At 35.8% G+C, this 18,831-nt stretch overlaps 1 protein-coding gene across 1 annotated transcript; it reads left to right on the forward strand.

The window, feature by feature from the left end:
- Positions 1–14,422: 14,422 nt before the first annotated feature.
- Positions 14,423–18,171, forward strand: LOC132546647 (NFX1-type zinc finger-containing protein 1-like). Its single transcript, XM_060210370.1, has 2 exons — positions 14,423–14,643; positions 14,958–18,171. Exons 1-2 carry the CDS (start codon positions 14,423–14,425, stop codon positions 18,169–18,171), a joined length of 3,435 nt encoding a protein of 1,144 aa, XP_060066353.1.
- Positions 18,172–18,831: the final 660 nt, after the last annotated feature.

The following is an 18,831-nucleotide window of genomic DNA, read 5'->3' on the forward strand; positions in this document are numbered from 1 at the left end:
TCTCTGGGTTAACAAAATCGTCAAAATGTTGAACAATGACATGATAACTGCAGATATTGAATATAGAAATGCGTATGGTATGTACAAAGAATGCCAGCATTTCGCTGATATCAATATTTTCAGAAATGCGCAAATTGTAGCAATGACGACAACACGAGCTGCCATGGACCATGCAATACTTCGAAGAATTAACCCCAAGATCGTGATTATTGAGGAAGCCGCAGAGGTTCCAAACCATCATATCTTGGCATGTTTGTATCCATCTCTTCAGCATTTAGTGATGATTGGGGACCATCAACAGCTCAGACCATCCTACAACGATTATAAAACCGCAAAGCGTTATGACTTAGACGTGTCCATCTTTGAGCGTCTTGTTACATCTGGACTTCCCTTTCAACAATTACAGTTCCAGCACAGAATGAGACCTGAAATTTCAGATTTGTTGACACCGTCTATATACAAAGAATTACACAACCACGCCAGTGTTGTGGAGATCGAGGACGTCCGTGGAATGGAAAGAAACGTATATTTCCTTAATCACAATGTAAAGGAACATGCAGATTCTGATAAGGACTTGAAGAGTCACAAAAACCAGCACGAAGTTGACTTCATTGCAAAGCTTTACCGATACTTGAGGCTGCAAGGATACGGTAGTAGAGATATTACCGTGCTTACGACTTACAAAGAGCAAGAGAGGCTTCTGAAAAAAGCCATTAGAGATGTCGAGGAAACTGAGCATTTCTATGAAGTAACATCAAACTCATCGGGGAATGATAGAGATATTCCTGGTTCCAGTACAGCACATCTTAAAAGCAGATGTATCATGGAAGACAAAAATGCACGAGTCACAACAGTTGACAATTTCCAAGGAGAAGAAAACAAAATTATATTGCTGTCGCTTGTTCGAAGCAATTCAAAGGGAAATATTGGTTTCTTGAGGGAATCAAATAGAATTTGTGTTGCTTTATCAAGAGCGAAAGCAGGTCTGTACGTTATAGGTGATTGCACATTGCTACGGGAGAAAAATGATCTCTGGAGAAAGATCCTTCAAAAGGCAGATTCTAAGGGCATTGTTGGGCCATCACTTACTCTTCGCTGCAGGAATCATCCCCAGAACACAACAGAGGTTTCTCATGCAAACGATTTCCAAAACGTTGAAGATGGAGGTTGCTCTTTGAAATGTTCTGCCAAACTCATTTGTGGGCATGATTGTCCGAAAATGTGCCACACCTATGATCCAAATCATAACACCATTGAGTGCTGTTTGACATGCGAAAAACCCTGTCCGTTTGGGCACAAATGCCAATTCAAGTGTTGGGAATGTCAAAAAGAATGCAAAGCTTGTAAAGTCAAAGTGTTGAAAACATTACCAAAATGTGGACACACTGTGACCGTCCCATGTAGTAAGAAACTAGATGATTATTCCTGTACCAAGCGTTGTGAACGAAAACTGGAGTGTGGACATCAATGCCAGAAAAAATGTGGAATTTCTTGTAATACAATCGATGACTGCAATGAACTCATAAAAGCTGAAGCCGAATGTGGACACATGGTTCAGACGGCGTGCCACACCAAAGATAATCCTATCTGCAAAGTGAAGTGTTCCAAGAAATTGGAATGTGGCCACTTTTGTAAAGGGTCTTGTCAATCATGCTTCGGTGGTCACTTACATCAAAAATGTCGAGAAAAGATTAGATACACACGGCAATGCGGTCATACCGTCACAATAGATTGTCCGCTTGGAAACTGGAGCCAAAGATATGGCAGAAATCTACCGAAATGCCAGGAGCAATGCACGTGGCGATGTGACCACACTAGTTGTAAAATGAAATGCGGGGAAAAATGTGAAAAACAGCCTTGTAATCTCCGGTGTAAGACACGAGTAAGATGTGGTCATTTGTGTGAACTTTTATATTGTGATCACAATGGCGAACACTGGTGTCGACGGTGTTCGAAGCAAATCATTAATGGCGGCTTGGGGAAAAAGCAGCATTCCGTAAGGAATCCGCACCACATAAGACTACAAGGTTGTGGATGTGTTTTTGAAACCGAGGTTTTAGACCAATATTTGTTGGATAACAAATCTTTTGATGTGCCAAGATGTCCAAATTGCCAAAATGAGATCAATGATAAGCGATACTATAACTACATTTGGAACGGGAAGATTTCAAGATCAGGCGCTTTGCTTGCTGCAGAATCCGCACTTGAAGAACTGAAGACAAAATGGAGGGAATTAGGGTACAGTGATATATCTCACAAGATAGATAATGACATTGCAAAAGGACGGTCGATCCTCGTCTCTCAGAGCAATGAAGACATTCGGCTGCAACGATTACTCGTCGAGCATATCTCCTGTATTGGCAAATTGGTAAAAGGCTACATATCTCAGATATCAGTCAGATGGAATTGTGAAAGCTTAATTGAAGGGTTATGTGACCGCCTCAAAAAAGACCGAATAGTGTTATCATTCCAAGAACTTTGGGAAATAGCACCTCTCGTTTCAAAATTGATATCGTCACTCAAGTGCTACATCGTTCGGAGCAAATTAAAAAACGAATGCATCACTGCAGAGTTATGTTCTCTCTTGAACGAATCTGGCCACATTTTCAGTAGCAGATTTCAAACTGTGGAAGAGGAAATTAGAAAGCTAGAACCAGTCATATTCTGTGAGGCAGACATAATTGTGAAGTATGCCATCGAACCTGGCGACAATTACGTTCATAAGTTTACCTTCAAATTAACATGAAAGGAGGTGCACCTACATAATGGTATGTAAATACATTTTTTAATTATGACAATATATCGTTTGAAATTATTCGTGGATCATTTTTGTAATTTACCGTATCTAATACTATTAATACTTGATTTCAAGATGTGAGAATGAGTTGTAAATGCGAGCTCGTAAAAGGGTCGTGTCAAATTTTTAAGATAAATTTTCTATCAAGATACATGTCAGTGTATTATCACGATACATGATGGAAACTGATGTCTTCTACATATATTGAAATGATGATATGAAAAAAGATAAGTTTAAGTTAAAAATAATGCTAGATTAAGATCACTTATTGACATATTTTTTCCAATGAAAAGATGAAAAACGCACTTTGGTGAATGGGCTAAGGGGGTGTTCTTTTCTGATAAACCTTTATCGATACAGTACCGAATACACCTGTACGATTAACAATAACCTTTGAAATACCGTTAAGGGGACTAAATTGATGCGTTTGATTTCGGCCATTGTAGTACTTAAAATTAGACTTTTCACAAAATTATAACACTCTCTCAGAGAAATTGATAAAGATTATCAGCTTCATACTAACATTAGTCGACATTCGCTTTTGTGTCTACCACCTATCGCTGTTTTGATAGGAGATAGCCGAGTTTATCACGTGACTTTTTGGATCCCCGTTTTCATCAGCTGTTTTGAGATGATTTATTACTATACATAAGGATGTAATTCGCCAAAAGTTAATTTGCAAGGCATGTTTCGATTCTTACTTTGTACAATGACCTCTTGATTCACACTATAGGCGTGATCGAGCAAAAAAAAAAAATAAATAAATGAATTCCAAATAATCTGAATCTAAAATTGCATGCAGATATTATTTACACCCTCCGAACGATAATAATGTGAATTAGTGTTGGGTCGCTCCTGTTTTATTTTAATCTTTTGACGTTGTTAATAAAACGGTTATGCAAATTTTAGAATATCATATTAAAAATAATTTTTAACTGATACTTAAATGTTATATTGTTTTTATCACTTATAAAATTAATATTTTACCCTTCAATCCCTTTAAGTAATTCTAAATACAATATTACATCCAATATTTGATGGAGATTTCTATTTAAAACTCGGCTGTTGACTTTAATTAGAGATTACTCCTGAGATGTACTTTGTAACATACTAGAAAATATGATATTTGATTTTACGTTATACTGTAACGACAAAGTTTGAATAATGCTTAATATATACTGTATGTGCTGTTTTTATGACGCACGTTACCAAATATATTCTGATAGTGGTTAAAACTATGAACTGATTTACAAATTTAATGCATTATGTACTCCTCATTTGCTGCAATTTAAAATTGCAAATCCTATGTTCTACATAACCTTACTTAAGAGTTACAATTACTTCAAGTTTTAAATTTAGTGTGTGTTTTTTTGTTTTTTTTAGTGACATATGTGAACCTAAGAAAGACGATAATGATATGAATGTTTGGCAATTTCAACAGCAACAACAATGAGACTGTAAGTAGAAAAGAAGATGGCAGCAGATAAATAACATTGGAATTAACGTTTATGCATGGTTCTTCCTGATGTTTATAGTTAGAATTTCATCGTATCGAGTGTATGCAAGGCACATTCCTGTTACAAAAAGGACGAACACTCTTTGTGTGATGTGAATTTTTTTTTACTTGTGGTGTTACTAAGGATGAAATATGGAACTGGTTATCATTACTAATGAAGGAAAAGCAAACAAACTCTTTCGGGATATTTTAATTACCAGTGGAGAATAGTGTTCCTTACTGCACGGTAACAACTAAGAGATTAACAAGGGAAGTACACAATTCACCTGTAGGACAGTTAATGATCTTGTTATGATATGGTGGCCTAGAAATATAGCGTTGAAGGAATACATGCATTGTTATTAAACTTTATGTATGCATTCAAAAGGGCAGGTAAGTCCAACATGTCATTTCATTTGTATATGTTCAAAATTTTAAAAACCGTTAGACATAGTAAGAAAGGCCCTTGAACAGACATACTATTATAATGTCTTCGTACTTACCTGGGTTTCTGTACTTTCATATTTACATTGAAGTCCCTCTAAACATAAGTTTCTTCTCCAGGTTTCTTTCCATATTGTTTCGTCCAAATGGTGACATGCTTAGAGGCAATCCGCAGTACAGAATTATCAAACAGGTATAATAATTTCTCTACTAACTTCACAATGATATCACTTTGACGGCCGTAAAACTTCCCCATAATTTTCATCAACCTCTGTCTTTTGAAACCTAGTGTTACGATGTCATTCCTTAATGCAAGTTCACATTGATACATTACGTCATAAATAGTTTCATATTTTGTTTTGAATATACATCCAATGTCTTTATAATCATGGATCAAAGTTTACTCATTGATATATGTCTTTTGTAATTTCTGATGTTGCCCTAATATTTTATATGTAAATACTGTAATGTTGTCTGTTTTATAATTAAGTGATATCAAGGATCCATACAATTACTTTTCGACAGGGAAATTGATAGCATTGCAAAATGATTTCATGATTAATATACTACAGTGTGATACTGGGATTATTTTTGCGTTTCAAATGTTTTTATGGAGAATGTATTCGCATGCATAAAATATATGTTTCTCAGCTGACTTATATTGCTCGAACACAAACTAACAATATGCTAATCGTCGCAACGCTTTGTTGCCGAAATTGAGAGAGTTCAAACAACGCGGCGAGAATGTACGGCTCGTGTATAACACGCTACATGTGAATGGTGCACCATGTCGGCCAGAAAGTGACACACCTGTACAACCGCGCGCACAAGGGCAAGGTCTAGGCACACATTGACGTGTACCTGGTGGCACAGGATATAGGCCAGGTCCTCAGGTGCATTGTCTGAGCACGGTAAACTCTCCATCAGTTGTCTTAACGTTTGTGGAATCAAGCAGAAACTACTGAACCCAGACCACTTATGATCTTGTTAAAGAAAACGATATTTTTGCATGTGTAGAATCTAAAACGGATGAGCTTAATGATTTACAAGTTTTAGATGGTTATTCCTATATTTTGGAAAAAAAGGATCTAAATTCAAACACATGTCCGGTGGGATAGCAGTGATTTTTAAATCTATTCTGTCGAATAATTTAGAATTTGTTGGCATGGACTAGAAATAGGAAACTTTAGTTCTTTATTGGGTTGTGTTTATATTCCCCCTCAGGGGTCTGCATACTCATTAGATGATTGTTTTACTGAAATTGAAAATGAATTACTTGATCTTTCCTCCGGTAATGATAACATATTGTTAGTGGGAGACTTTAACGCTCGCACAAGTACATTGGTAGACTATGTTGTACCTCAAAATAAACTTGTGTAGACGATGTCCACTCCTATCATAAACTGTTGTCACATAACATTCCACTTGAGAGGGCAAATAAGGATGTAGGCCGCAGTAATAAGTTTGGCACTAAACTTATTGATATGTGTAAGAGGTGTTCATTATTTATAGGTAATGGTAGACTTCATACAGACAAAAGTGATGGAGCACCTACTTGTAAAGGGGTGAGTGTGGTAGACTATTTACTATTTAGTACTGAGCTATTAAATCTTATTACAAACTTTGAAATATGTAACTTTAACCCAATGTTCTCCGATGTCTATTGTCGATAAACTGTTTCCATTGTTTATAAAAATGAATTTTCTGAAAGCGGTAATATGGTAACCGAATCAAATACGGTTGAATTTGTAAAATGGGACCAAAACAAGAAAGAGGAATATACTTATAAAGTTGATATTGAAGAAATAACAAAAAATTAGGGAACAAATAGACATGTTGAGTGTTCCTAACACTAGTGTTGACAAAAGTTGTATTGATAAAGTTGTGTCAGATTTTTTTGATGTATTACTGGATACAGCACGGAAGACCGTGGGTGTTAAATGGTACACAAACAACAATAAACTAACAACACACAAAACTAAATCTAAAAAGAAACCTTGGTTTGACAAAGAGTGTGAGACTGCACGAGTAGCATTTAACAAAAGTAAAGTAAAATATAATAGAACAAAAAGCAATGAATGTAAATCTAACATGAATTTATGTGCCAAACAATATCGTAAACAGCTAAATAAACGTTTTAACAAATATATTTCAAACTGTGCGCATGATTTGCCTGTATCATCCACCTATAACCCAAAGGAATTTTGGAAAATTATAAAAAAAGAATTCTTCATCAAATACTGTTAAAAATAATGAAGACAGTGCAATTACACTTGACGTACTGTTTCATTTTTTTTGAAAGATATAAATTCTGACCATGATGATGATGATGATGATGATGATGATGATGATGATCTTAATAAGGAGATAACACTTGATGAATTGAAAAAGAGAGTTGAAAACTGGCAAGGCACCAGGCATTAATAAAATTTTGAATGAACATATAAAATACTTCACCGAGGAAGCCTTGATAACTATATGTAAACTATTTAACCTTATATTTGACTCCGGAGTAATTCCCAAGTCTTGGACTATAGGAATAATAAAACCTATATATATATATAAATAAAGGTGACATGAAAGATCCAGACAATTACCGGGGAATAATTTTAATAAGTTGTCTTGATAAGTTATTTACACGTATCTTAAATAACCGGCTTACTGTTTACTCCAATACCTATCAAATAAGTTCCCATAGTCAGGCAGGATTTCGTGACAGGCATTCTACTATTGATAATATTTTTATACTTCATTCGCTTATCACGAAAGAAACACGACACCAAATATTATGTTATATGGCGAACTTGGTCGTTACCCTCTTGAAATAGATACCTGACTCAACTCTGTTAAAAACATACGGATTTTATGCGGAACTAGATGTTGTAATATGAAATTTCCCATTGAAACTGGAAGATGGCGCAATGTTCAGATACAGGATAGGAAATGTTCTCAATGTAATACCTCAGTAGGTGACGAATTCCATTATTTATTTCAGTGCACTGATGTAAGATTGATTGAACTGAGACAGAATTTTTTACCTTCATATTACTGGAGAAATCCAAATGTGTTCAAAATGTACGGATTGCTCTCAATTTGTTATAAAAAAAGTTCTAAATGCCTTTTGTTTATTTTTAAACAATCTTGACAAAATATTGTGAGAAAGATAATGTTTTCATTATATAAGTGGTTTTATGAAACCCAAGTATATCAGCTTTATAAAAAAAACTACCAGATGCCATGTATTTACTTAAAACAATCTTAAACAAATATTGTGAAAAAACACTACGTTATCATTATATAATATCAAAGGGTATTTAGATGTACTAATTGATATCAGTCTTTTACATATACACCTGATGCCCTCTGTTTATTTTAAACAGCGTGGTGTTATAATAGCAAAGTGTATATAATGTGAACATTTCTATCAGTTTGATATAAATACTTAATACCCCAGTTTGTTTCAAAGTCTAAACAAAATACTATGTTATCCTTAAATAATGTGGTTTAATGAAACCAATTTGATATACAAAAGTACCTAATGCCCTTTGGTTATCTTGAACAGACGTAACAAAATATTGTGAAGCAATACTGTGTTATTATATAATGTGGTGTTATATTAAAGTGTATTTGAATGTACTATTTGCGATCAATATGAAAATTGAAAGTACTAAGTGCACCCTGTTTATTTTAAAGTCTTAACTAAATATTTTGAAAAAATACTATGGTATCCTTATATAGCGTGATGTTATGCTACCAGCATGATTTATATAAGTAAATTGTATTGTTCTAGTTGTTATCAGTCTGATCTATGAAAGTACTGTGTACTTTGAATAGTCATAACAAAATACAGTGAAGCGTTACGACTTTTAGTTACCATCCATTTTGTCACGTATCTATTGATATAGTATTGTTTTACCTCATGTTATACATTTTCATGTATCTGAGGATCCAATAAACTTGAACTTGTATGTATAGACTAGATTATTTTACGATGTAATTTTTGTTTTAAACGTTGACATTTCCAAAATAATTTGTTTGGCGTATTATTGTGATGAAAGGATTACAATAGAAAATGTATGATTCAAACATTTTTTATCATAAGTAGGAGATAAATGGATCTGAGACAAGTTCTAGCAACTTATGAACTCCAGAAGAATGAAAATACGTAATTCGTAGACGTACAATTGTAAGTTTAAATCATTTTGACAAATGGAGGAAAAGATGAGAAGATAGAAGGATAGGAAAAATAGAAGAGAAATATAGATAATATAGATTTTATATCAATTACAAACACACAAGTGTTACCTTGTATTAATGGGGATATAGTACCAATATGACTCCAAGTTTAGTACGAAAAGATATGTGTTCTGTAATGTTTCGAAAATGATTGGTCACCTGATTATTATGGATCTTATATCTGCGAAACTCACAAAATGTTCGTTTGAGTTCGCCAGAAAGTTGATTAAATGATAAAAAAAAATGTTGTAAGAAACGGAAACTCCTGTTAGATTCTCTCTCCAGCGATGAAAGCGAACAAATTTTCCATACCAATATTATAATATGGTGTTTTTCATTTCTTCCCAAGGCTACTTAAAAGTATTCTCTTTTCCACTTACGAAATATATTTTCATAAGAATAATGGTTACAAAATAAATTGTTTCTCAATGTGTTTAGTGACATTCCAGCTGGTTGCCAGTGAAATGCCTTGTATATGCAGTAACATTGAATGCTAATGTAAATGTAAATGAATCAGCAAGTTTGAAAAAAATAATTATAAACACGCGAATAAAACATTTTTTTAATATTAAATTAGCTGTATTGTAAGGGAATACTTGCAATACGGAGACCAGTTCTAAAAAGCAATGACTTTGTATATTTTAAACAAAAGAAGACCTGAAACATTTTTGCCTCCCCCAAAGACTTTGAATATTTTATTTCGGTTTTTAAAACAACTTATGCATGTTTTATACATTGTTTTTACTTATTTGAAAAATGTGATATTATGTTTTATTGATAAACATACAGAAGGATGATAGCAGAAAGTATTATTATTTACAATTTATGTTAATAAATATTATTTTTTTGTAGCCTTTGATTTCTTTGTTTTTTGCTCACCTGTCCAAAGTGCATAGAAACATTATTCTGTAGTGCGGCATCCGTTGTCGGTTTGTCAGCTGTCCATCGTCGATTTTTACTAAAAAAAATTTTTTTTTCCATAATCAAAAGATCGTTGTCGTGGTATCTGACCTGTATTATGATGCGATCAAGAATGGCTATAAATACTATTCGACTTTGCCAATCTATTTACCTAGTTTAAATAAGTTAAAAGTTCAAGGATCATGATGATGCTATTTCGAAATATGAGGTTTAAAGGTTTCTTAAGAAGATTGACCCAAACTTTTTGTCAAAATCTCCGAGGTTAATTGACCGAAAGGTCCATGGAAATGGTTATATATCTGTAGGAGGATGAAGGGCTACCGAAACTATTCGAACAAAATTAAATTGTCCTTACCAAGAAGCCCCATGCTATTGAGGGCGAATCATCATGGGCTGAAAGTCTGTCTATGTTTAACAACTTTCAAGATAGCAAGGGTCAAATGTCAAAAAGCCTAAGGTCGTGATATTGGGTTTGAAGCAGTTTGATAGAGGATTTTCCAGTTCGTCAGATTCAATTATCGTGATATACGGGTAGAAACGAATAAAAGATTTTTTTTTTAAATGTGACTCTGGTAATTTAAATGATTTTTGCAACTTGATATTTTCAATTCAATAACACCCACGCATGGTTTAACAGTATACAATTATCTAAAGCATGTACTATATTTAAATTTCTGTAGTTTAAAAAAAATTGCTTGTATACAAAGTTACTTCTTGGTGAAACCTCAAATAGGACAAGTTATTAATTTGAGTTAAGATGTGACATAAAGAGGGACATTAAAAATTGGGAATTCAGACGTCGACCATCAGAGAGTTCAATTCAGCAGTATCATGGATCGTAGAAAAGACTATTCAATTGAAGTAAGGTATCCAATTGTCACTTTATAAGTGTGTGAAATCTGATGAAATTATCTTACGAAATGACGCAACTGAAGCGCTGACAACACTTTTCTACAGATGATAACGGTGACCTTGACCCAACGGCACTGGAATTCGTATTTGAGATACAATAGTAATCTATGAGAGTGTGAATTGCAAATTGTCCTAAGAAGTAAAGCTGCTAAAGCGATGTCAAGCTTTTTTTTAGGACTGTGATGTTGTCCGCGACCTTACATCCTCGTAATTCTCTCATTGTAATATAGTGGTTTTTCACGAGAACGCGAAATTTTGATCAAAATCCCTCTCCTCTCACCACCCGTGCCGACAAACATTTTTAGCATTTGTTTTGACTTCGAATCTGTACACATGATAAATTCCCCCCAATACAAAAGCCGCCTCTGATGTGCTGACAAGGAGCTTTTAACACTGATACCATTGACATTGAAGTTGACCCAAGAAGTCTAAAATAACATATCAATCGAGATAAGAAATTACTCTTTATAAGTGTGAATATTTTAATAAAATCATGTCTCTGAAGAAAAGAAGTAGCTAATTTAGTTGACACGGATTATATATATATAAAGTTATGGTTAGGGTGACCTTGACCTTTGAACTAGTACCCAAAAATTCGAAACTGTGCGCATTTTGATACAAACCCCCTAAGAAGTGAGATTGTTAGAGCGCTGACAAGGGTAAGCAATGCGTAGTGCATGGTACATTCTAACATACGTTATTCAACATCCATATATCCCCTCCTCGACAATTGTCGCGAGAGGAAAAAATGATTATATGGTGCTTTAAACCTAAACAAAATCATGTAAGTATACATTCAGACAAAGTAATATCATTCGTAAATATAGGTTAAGGTTTCTGGACGATTGAATCATATTACATACTGATATACTGACGGACTCTTGTTATGTAATGATTAAAAACGTTTATAATTACACCAGTGATACTTGGGAGTTGTTATATAAACATTACGCGGTGAACTTTAACTTGTATGAGCATGCGCAATTATGTCTAATGTTTGTGAACAAAAACGCATAATTTATATTACCGAAACTGAATCGGTGACAGCAATAGAAATATATGCACAATCACGCCCCATATTCATTAGATTTTCAGTACATGATGAGATCCTAAATCTATTGCACCTACTTCATCGCAACTAACTATCTCACATTAACGGGGGCTTTTGATAACGTCTAATCAGCTGCATCGTGTGTAGTGTCGGCTGTGTATTGCTGTTTGCTAAGGCAGTGTTCATGACCCATATAACACACAAGTGATTCATATTATCAAACTTCCCTGTTTCTCGGAATCAAAGCGAACAGATTTATAGAAAACAAAAAATCGAAAGTGAAAGTACATTGACATCAACGTAATCATAAATAAACAAGAACATTGATTACTGAACTGTGTGAAGTGTATCTCCGGTCCAACGTTTAGAAAGCTAGTCGACGATCATAGACTGCGACCGGTTAGCAGTCCTCCTGACTGGATAAATGGGTGTTCTTGTGACCCAAGGAAGTGAATGTAAGTTTGATAATAGTTGCCATTAATTTCGATGTATTATTTTGACTTTCATAATATGAATATGTAGCAATGTTCATACTCAGCCGTTCGATAACATTTTTGCAGACTTTGATATAACTGCAATTCGGTAGATAGCTAGTGAAATATCAAATAAAAAATTAAACTTTCCTACCACGTTTTAAATCATTCCAATATTGGCGCGACTTAGGTCATACACATACAAAGACATAAAAAGGAAAGTCAAAATCTAGACGCGGAGGTACAGTTAGAACAAAATTGAACATGAAAAATAAGTTTCTCCCTAACGTCTCACTATGTGACGTTACGATCTTGAAAACATTAACATTTTGTAAAATAAATTCGTTTCAGTAATGGCACATCGATGCCCTTGAGAAGATAGCGTTGTGATAAAAGATGGATAGATATAAACTAAAGAGGCATAACTCGTTTCTAACTGAAAAGTATCTACCTGCAAAAAAGAAATTGAACGTGGCAGAGCACGATGACCATCAACAAATTCATTTTGAAAAAGCTAAGGCATCAAAGAAAAAAAGGTCTTATCGGCGGAAGTTATATTCAGGAAGACGGGAACCTGAACCAGGCAGAAGAAGGGTAATGAAAAGAAATAAGCATATGTGGACAGAAAGGAGGCATTTGGGTAGACAAAGAAGACGAGAACGAAAAGAAAATACAAGATACGGACAAGAAAACAGAATTGTTCACATCGGGAATAAATATACAGAAATAAGACGACTGAGGGAATGGAAAAGATGGAAAATGCAAAGAAACGGAAGAGAAAATGGGATCGATCGTACCAGAGATGAAAACGTGTTATCTGATGATGCCATAAGGTTTGGAATTGACAATAAAACATTGAAACAGAAGCTTCTTCAAATTTTGACGATAAGCAAGAGCAGCTGAAATTGATAAATTTACTGCATGAAATATGTCAATCACCAAATAGGCACTGTGTAAAAAGTGTTTTTTTGACATTGCGAAAAGAACAGTTTTTCGAGCGAAAAGATGTTTTAATGGTACTACGAAAAATTGCTGCCTCCCGCCCATCGTCTGAAGATGAAAGAACTACCTTAATGGCAGGAAACATTGTGAAATCATACTGCTCGTTCCTCAAAAGTATCAGAAAAGTTGATTGGACTTTGCAGAAAATTATCAGCCAATTCGAAACGACTCTGAGGGATTCGCAGAATTTGCATATATTTTCAAGGTGTGATTTTGGACATCACAGATCTTTTATAGATTGTGACCTTGATTTAGTTCTTCAACCTACCATGTCAGCATTATATGATAACGTCAAATTTGGAAAATGTGAAACTACCGAGCCATTTAAAACCGCAAGAGGTCTTCTTGCGAGGAAATTTCATCAGTATAAGGAAGACATCACTCGTCCACTTACTCGTGGTTTGTCGCGACTGAAACGTTACTTGACAAGAAACACCGATCTTGAGAATTTTCGGGATGATGATATCCGTGTTTATCGTGATACACAAATCATGTGTAGTATTATAGATGATAGAAATGGCTTTATAACAGCAATACAACTAGACATTAGTCAACCGTTGGTGAAAAGCATCATGAAGGGACACCGACATTTATCAGCAAGTGGAACACTGATTTGTATGTCAAATGATTTTTTCGAAAGAAATATCGTGTATGGGATTGTTGTTGAAAACGACCAGGAAGATGATATGACAGAAAATGGCATAGTATCTGTTGAGTTTCCACAAAGTTTTATTAAAACTCGAAACAATTTCGGAGAGGTCTTCACATTAGTAGAAAGTAAAAGCAATTGCTTTGCTTATCTCAGTGCTCTCATTGCAATAAAAGCACAGCTGGAGAAGAACACCAAACTTCCATTCGAACAGCAAATTGTGAATCATCAGCAATGTGCCCACCCACCAAATTACCTCACATGTCAACTTGGTGATGAAAAACGAATTTCGTTTGACTGTCTTCGAAAGAAGGCCAACCGTGAAGAAAGCACAGCGCGCATCGAGAACTTAAATGGAAAACAAGTTGTGAATGCGAATGATGATTTTCCCAGACCGAATATATTTAATACTGAAAAATGGCCTTTCCCAGAAGAATTAGAAATGGACTTTTCTCAATACAGAGCATTTTCTGACGCATTGACGCAAGAATTAGCTTTGATTCAAGGACCACCTGGCACGGGGAAAACAGTCATCGCTTTGAAAATTTTGGAGATGTTCCTTAACAATGGAAATATCTGGAGTAAACAACAAGTTGGACCAATCATTGTTTTGAGCTACACAAACCATGCCTTAGATCAGTTTCTTGAAGGCATAATACGAATGTCAGTCATGGATACAACTTCAGTTACGGACATTATCAGGGTAGGCTCGCAGAGCAAAACTGAGAGTTTAGACAATTCAATTTGGCACATCGTCAGAAGGAATGCAAGACAAACACCCGATCTTTGGCACTTAGTGCAAAGCACGCTGCACAAAAAAGACACAACGACATTGCAACTGCCATACGAACTTACCGTACGTCACTCATTCATGAGAGTTTTCTACGTGATGTCCACGCGATGTCGGATCGCTTATTCGACTCATTAAAAAAACCACGTTTACCTTCATTACCGACAGATCAAACGTACCTCTGCAGGTGGCTAGGTCTTTTCGCAGATGACTTTCTCCCGATACACACAGGGAACGAAGAGTATGCTGTGGAAACCAACGACATTCCCATAAACATATGTAAAAAAGAAAGGGGTCAAGGGATCGAAGACATCGAACTTGAACAGCCGCAATTAGATGATCAGAACCTGGATCAGAAATTGAAAAAACCAATCATTATTGAAACAAAGGAAACAGAGAAGGACCTACGAAACGGGATTAAATGTTGGTCTTTGATTGAACAAACGCACAAACAGGCAATACTAAAGGAAGTAAAGCGCCGACTCATGCTTACTAAACCTATGTCGGTTGCAGAGGAAAATCAAATTAAAGACGTTTGGGATCTATCACAAGAGGATCGATGGCGCCTATACACACTCTGGATACAAAAAATCCTCAACATATTGCAGCAGGAACTGATGTCCGTCCAGAGGCGATATGAAAATACTTGCGGCAAGTACAAAGAATATATGCATTTAGTGAATGTTAACATATATAAAAGTGCCAAAATTGTGGCAATGACGACTTCAAGAGCTGCTGCTGACCACGAAATACTTCGTAGGATTAACTCCAAGATAATGATTATTGAGGAAGCCGCAGAGGTTCCAGACCATCATATCTTGGCATGTTTACTTCCATCACTTCAGCATTTAGTGATGATTGGGGACAATCAACAGCTCAGACCATCCTACAACGATTATAAAACCGCAAAGCGTTATGACTTAGACGTGTCCATCTTTGAGCGTCTTGTTACATCTGGACTTCCCTTTCAACAATTACAGTTCCAGCACAGAATGAGACCTGAAATTTCAGATTTGTTGACACCGTCTATATACAAAGAATTACACAACCACGCCAGTGTTGTGGAGATCGAGGACGTCCGTGGAATGGAAAGAAACGTATATTTCCTTAATCACAATGTAAAGGAACATGCAGATTCTGATAAGGACTTGAAGAGTCACAAAAACCAGCACGAAGTTGACTTCATTGCAAAGCTTTACCGATACTTGAGGCTGCAAGGATACGGTAGTAGAGATATTACCGTGCTTACGACTTACAAAGAGCAAGAGAGGCTTCTGAAAATAGCCATTAGAGATGTCGAGGAAACTGAGCATTTCTATGAAGTAACATCAAACTCATCGGGGAATGATAGAGATATTCCTGGTTCCAGTACAGCACATCTTAAAAGTAGATGTAAATCACACACCACCACAGTACGTGATGTAGACAATGCCATGCTATTCTCAAATATGGCAAAGAATATCATGGAAGACGAAAATGCACGAGTCACAACAGTTGACAATTTCCAAGGAGAAGAAAACAAAATTATATTGCTGTCGCTTGTTCGAAGCAATTCAAAGGGAAATATTGGTTTCTTGAGGGAATCAAATAGAATTTGTGTTGCTTTATCAAGAGCGAAAGCAGGTCTGTACGTTATAGGTGATTGCACATTGCTACGGGAGAAAAATGATCTCTGGAGAAAGATCCTTCAAAAGGCAGATTTTAAGGGCATTGTTGGGACATCACTTACTCTTCGCTGCAGGAATCATCCCCAGAACAAAACAGAGGTTTCTCATGCAAACGATTTCCAAAACGTTGAAGATGGAGGCTGCTCTTTGAAATGTTCTGCCAGACTCGCGTGCGGTCATTACTGTTTTCGAAAGTGCCATACCTACGATCCAAATCATAGCCATCTACCGTGTTTGTCATTTTGCCAAAAACTGTGTTCTTCAGGGCATAAATGTCAGTCCAAGTGTTTTGGATGTCGTGAGAAATGTTCCCCGTGTATGTTCGAAGTGTCAAAGGTTTTACCATTATGTCGACACACTGTGAAGGTACCATGCAGTGAAATAGTTGAAGAATTCCTCTGCACTGAACGTTGTGAACAAACACTACAGTGTGGACATCAGTGTCAGCAAAAGTGTGGATTCCCTTGTAATACAAATAAAAACTGCAATGAACAAGTAAGAGTTAAAGCTGTATGTGGACATATGGTTCAGACGGCTTGTCATACTAAACAAAATCCCATCTGCAAAGTGAAATGTTCCGAAAAATTGGAATGTGGCCACTTTTGTAAAGGTACTTGTCAATCATGCTTTGCAGGTGCCTTGCATCAGAAATGTCGCGAAAAGACTCAATACAAACAGCAATGCGGTCATACCATCATCATAGATTGTATTCTTTCATACTGGGACCAAAAATATGATGGAAACTTTTTGAAATGTAGAAAGTCATGTGAGTGGCGCTGTGAACACGAGGCATGTGAAAAGAGTTGCGGAGAACCATGCACTAGGCAACCATGTAATATCCGATGCTCCAAGAAACTCAGTTGTCGTCATCTGTGTGAACTTTTATTATGTGATCATAACGGCGACCATTGGTGTCGTAAGTGTTCGAGAGTAAACGTCAATGGCGGCTTGAGGACAAAACGGGCAAACGTCAGAAATCCGCATCATATCAGATTAAAACGTTGTGGATGTGTTTTTGAAACCGAGGTTTTAGACAATTATTTGTTTTTGCGAGATTATACTGTCGTGGACGTGCCAAGATGTCCAAACTGCCAATTTGTGATTACCGATATGCGCTATTTCGGCTTCATTCGATACATCCAATGGTCAAGATTCAACGCCGAGCTGGATGCGGATACATTGCTTAACACTGAAATATTAAATCGGTGTTGGAAACAAAATGGATATCAAAACTACTGCTTCCCGAGATGGTTTGAATTACAACGACGACAAGAGGTTCGTAGTAGACAATGTCACACAACCAAAAGTATCGAACTGCAGGCAGAACTTTTCCAGTGTATTTGTTCGATGGACGAAGTTGCAAAACGTTACAATTCTGATGTTTCCTTTAAATGGGACTGTTCATTCATAATCGATCAGCTTTGTGAACGGATTAGAAGAGATCAGAATATTTTTTCAGCCCAGGAACTCCGCGAACTAGCATTAGTTCTTCCAAGATTGGCAACGGCATTGAAAAGTTGTATCTTAAGAAGCAGATTACAATTTAATCGAAAGACAGAGGAAATATGCTTCTATTTAGAGAAGTGCGGGGACATTTACAACAAAAATTTTGTCACTCACACGGAGAGAGTAGAAACACTCGAACCTGGAATATTCGACAGAATAGACCTTGGAATGAATAATAACTTTGATTCTTTGTATACGGATGCTGAATTTGGCACAAGCAGATTTTAGCCAGATTTGTTAAACTGTAAGTACTTACATATCTCCTGCATAGATCTTCGCATGTTGCATTTTCAACACTTCGGTATTATTTTATCAAATGTTTAAAATTGTTGATATCAACACTTCTATTTCAATATAGCATATTTTAGTTTAAACTTCTTTGCTTAATAATCCAATTCTCATGTTTCACACAATATCTATCAACTTTAACAGAGCTGAGATAGTAATGTAACACATATCATTACATTATAATGCAAGAATTGTTGAAACAATACCGTAACGTACCGGAAAAACCGTTAAAGTCAGTTATGGCGACCTATTCATACGAAAGAAAACCACAACAATAACGTGATATTTGATAATATTACAGCTTGTATCTATCAAATGCTCAGTAGTATAATTATGTTTGTTTATTTTATTTAGTCACTGCTTATAACAGCTTTTTGGCTTAAGATTATCGCATACCACAAAGGGATGATGATATTGTTCGTAGGATTTCGAATGATTTCGAATGTTACAGAAAAAAGGCGGAGAGAGAGAGAGACAGAGAGAGAGAGAGAGAGAGAGAGAGAGAGAGAGAGAGAGAGAGAGAGAGAGAGAGAGAGAGAGAGAGAGAGAGAGAGAGAGAGAGAGAGAGAGAGAGAGGGTGGGTTGGGGGATTGGAATATG

Source organism: Ylistrum balloti, unplaced genomic scaffold, assembly GCF_031769215.1.
Source record: "Ylistrum balloti isolate Yb309-2 unplaced genomic scaffold, AGI_CSIRO_Ybal_v1 Utg369900, whole genome shotgun sequence".
In the NCBI taxonomy this organism is placed as follows: Eukaryota; Metazoa; Mollusca; class Bivalvia; order Pectinida; family Pectinidae; genus Ylistrum; species Ylistrum balloti.

Coding starts and splice junctions, on each gene's coding strand:
- LOC132546647 (XM_060210370.1), top strand. CDS start 14,423: ATGGACTTTTCTCAATACAGAGCATTTTCTGACGCATTGACGCAAGAA. Junction 14,644..14,957: donor CTTGAAGGCATAATACGAAT/GTCAGTCATGGA, acceptor GTACCTCTGCAG/GTGGCTAGGTCTTTTCGCAG.